General features: G+C 46.1%; 1 protein-coding gene across 1 annotated transcript; it reads right to left on the bottom strand.

Moving 5' to 3' along the window:
• Positions 1–6: 6 nt before the first annotated feature.
• Positions 7–1,938, bottom strand: nxph2a (neurexophilin 2a; the record flags this gene model as incomplete). Its single annotated transcript, XM_008328901.3, has 1 exon — positions 7–1,938. A coding segment is annotated over one exon (582 nt), but the record flags the coding sequence as incomplete, so codon positions are not given.
• Between the last annotated feature and the right edge of the window lie 950 nt (positions 1,939–2,888).

The raw sequence follows: 2,888 nt of genomic DNA on the forward strand, positions 1-2,888 counted from the left end.
CTGTCGCCTCAGACGTGGGGGTGAAAACAGAGACGTTAGAGTTCGGACTGTTTTTCCAATAAACGCACGTCTGGTACGGTTTGTGGTGTGAACCCGATGAAGTCGTCCATTAGACGTACAGTACGGTCAGAAAGTTCTAAGACAGACGTACAGTACGGTCAGAAAGTTCTAAGACAGACGTACGTTAAAAAAGTCGTCTGATTTTTCAGAGTCTCTTCACACGTTTGTCCAGTTCTGTGGTTTCACTTGTTTATTGTTTTAACGCTCTGTTAATTCTCTAACGAGTTGACTCTGTGTGTTTGACTCATCAGTGCCCCCTGGAGTTGGGCTGCCCTTCTTATGATCACAGACTTTGGGCTTAGACTTAACTGAAAGATATCATTATTTTTTATGGCTAAAATCTGTTGAATTTCACTCAGACTTCTGCTGAGTCACAGCGTGGAGAGAAGATCGTGGTGACGACATGTTCCACGTCTTTTCAACAGAACAGACTCAAATGTCTGGAGTATTGTACCTTGATCAGGAGTACTGTAATACTCTAACTGTTGGATGGAGACGAGGAGACTCTCTGTTGACGACCCCTCTGGACTGAAGTGTTGGTCAGAGAGATCATGGTGCTGTCAGTGGGACTGACTCAGGGTTCAATGACTGAACTGTGAGTGACAGGTGAGCAGGTCCAGAAGTTCTAAGAGAAAGTCTGCTCTCTGGGGCCACCTCCAGGTCACGACCCACGTCTTTAACTCATGTTGGTTGTTTTTTTTTTAGTTTTGTGGAAAAATCTCATTGAAGAAGAAAGGTGGTTTAAAAATTGAATGTGCAACTCCCCTAGGGGGCGCTAGAGCCCATCACGGGAGAACACAGGAAAAAAGTTGAATGTACTTTAACAACATGCTTTTCATGGAAGAGTGAAACTGGATTTTTAGTTTATTTTATAACTTGAATTCTCATTAGTCCAATAGCTGTAAGGGCAGTTTGTAGATGATTGGGGGGGGGTGTCAGGGGGGGGGGGGGGGGGTTATTTATTTATTTTTAGCCTCTAATATCCTAATATTCAGACTTTTAAAACCAAAACCTGATTCCTGGCTTCAGTATTTTCAACAGGTTTCCATTCGAGTTTGGTTCCGTTTTTTTAGGTGTTGAAAAGTTGATCAAATAAAAGTCGACTCTGACGGAGACGATAAAACTGGAAATGTTTTTAAACTGAACATCTGACTTCAGGTCATTTTCAGCCCCTTCTCCTTCTTGTGCCACTTGTCAGTTTTGAAGATGTTGCAGGACTTTTTTTTTTTTTTGAGGACGAGGGAAACACGGGGGTTGACGTGGGCACGACCTGTGCCTAACCCGACGACCTCAGGGTCATCCAGTGGAGGAGTAGGGTGTGTCGCTGTGGTAGTTGTAGTCGGGGCAAACCTTCTGCACCAGTTTATAGTCTATGCTGTAGAAGGCGATGTAGATGCAAATGACTTTGAAAGGTTTGGAGCAGAGCCAGGACACGTGGCTCTGCGTCAGCTCGTGGTAGCACGTCTTGGTCGGTTCAAAGGTGCAAACGCCCGTCTTCTTGTTGCGGTCCGTTTTCTCGTACTCGATGCGGCAGTTGAACGATTTGGTGTCTTTGGTCTCCGGCAGCGCGGACTGTTGCGCCATCTCAAACTCCACGACCTTGGAGGGCGGCACCAGACTGACCGACACGTTGCCCAGGCCCGTGGAGTTGTGGCGGAAATACACGCTGAAGGTTCCGTTCCCGTGGTCCACGATCTTCCCCGTGATCAGCAGGTTGAGTTTCAAAGTCTTGATGTTGGAGTGGAAATCCCCCCACCCGAACATCTTTTTGAACTTCCCAGTCTTGACGATGGGCCTCCGTTTGGTTCGGGCCTGTGCTCCCTGAATGTCTGTGTGGTTTGATAACCAGTCCCACGAGTCCTCGCTGTTCTGCAAATACGTGATTGTGAATCATCAGCGCTCCAAAAAGTTATTACATCCAAAGATTCATAACTGAGGATGAAGAGTAAATATTTACCACAGTAAAACAAAGCAAGTTCACCTCTGGGAAAAGTATTTATAGACGACGGCTTTTCAGAAATGACTTGAAACACGTCCTTTTAGTACGAGTTGGTGTTTGGAAATATACAAAAGATTATTTTACACAGTTTCCTCTGGAGATCAGAGGTTGAGAAGTTACAGCAAATACCTGAGAGATGTGTACATGTAGGTCTGTAGTACGTCTGTAGTAGGTCTGTAGTAGGTCTGTAGTACGTCTGTAGTAGGTCTGTAGTAGGTCTGTAGTACGTCTGTAGTAGGTCTGTAGTACGTCTGTAGTAGGTCTGTAGTAGGTCTGTAGTAGGTCTGTAGTAGGTCTGTAGTAGGTCTGTAGTAGGTCTGTAGTAGGTCTGTAGTAGGTCTGTAGTAGGTCTGTAGTACGTCTGTAGTAGGTCTGTAGTAGGTCTGCAGTAGATCTGTAGGTCTGCAGTACGTCTGTAGTAGGTCTGTAGTAGGTCTGTAGTAGGTCTGTAGTAGGTCTGTAGTAGGTCTGTAGTAGGTCTGTAGTAGGTCTGTAGTAGGTCTGTAGTAGGTCTGTAGTAGGTCTGTAGTAGGTCTGTAGTAGGTCTGTAGTAGGTCTGTATGGTCTGTAATGCAGCTTCCACCGTGACCTCTGACCCCGGCCTGCCCTCTTCTTCTTCTTCTTCTTCGTTGTCTTTTCTCTCCAGGCCTGGTTGTAGGTCAGTGACAGGAGCAGCGTCTGTTCAGAATCACCTTCCAGACTAATTACACTCCTGCCATATGTTCGTCAACTAACGATCTGGGTTAGCTCGGATTTCACACTATGTTTGTTTGCAGCGGCGCCCCCAAGGTGTGGTCATGGTTGAACTGCAGCACTGGTAACATCTGCC

The sequence above is a fragment of the Cynoglossus semilaevis genome, chromosome 16, assembly GCF_000523025.1.
Source record: "Cynoglossus semilaevis isolate Cse_v1.0 chromosome 16, Cse_v1.0, whole genome shotgun sequence".
Classification (NCBI taxonomy): domain Eukaryota; kingdom Metazoa; phylum Chordata; class Actinopteri; order Pleuronectiformes; family Cynoglossidae; genus Cynoglossus; species Cynoglossus semilaevis.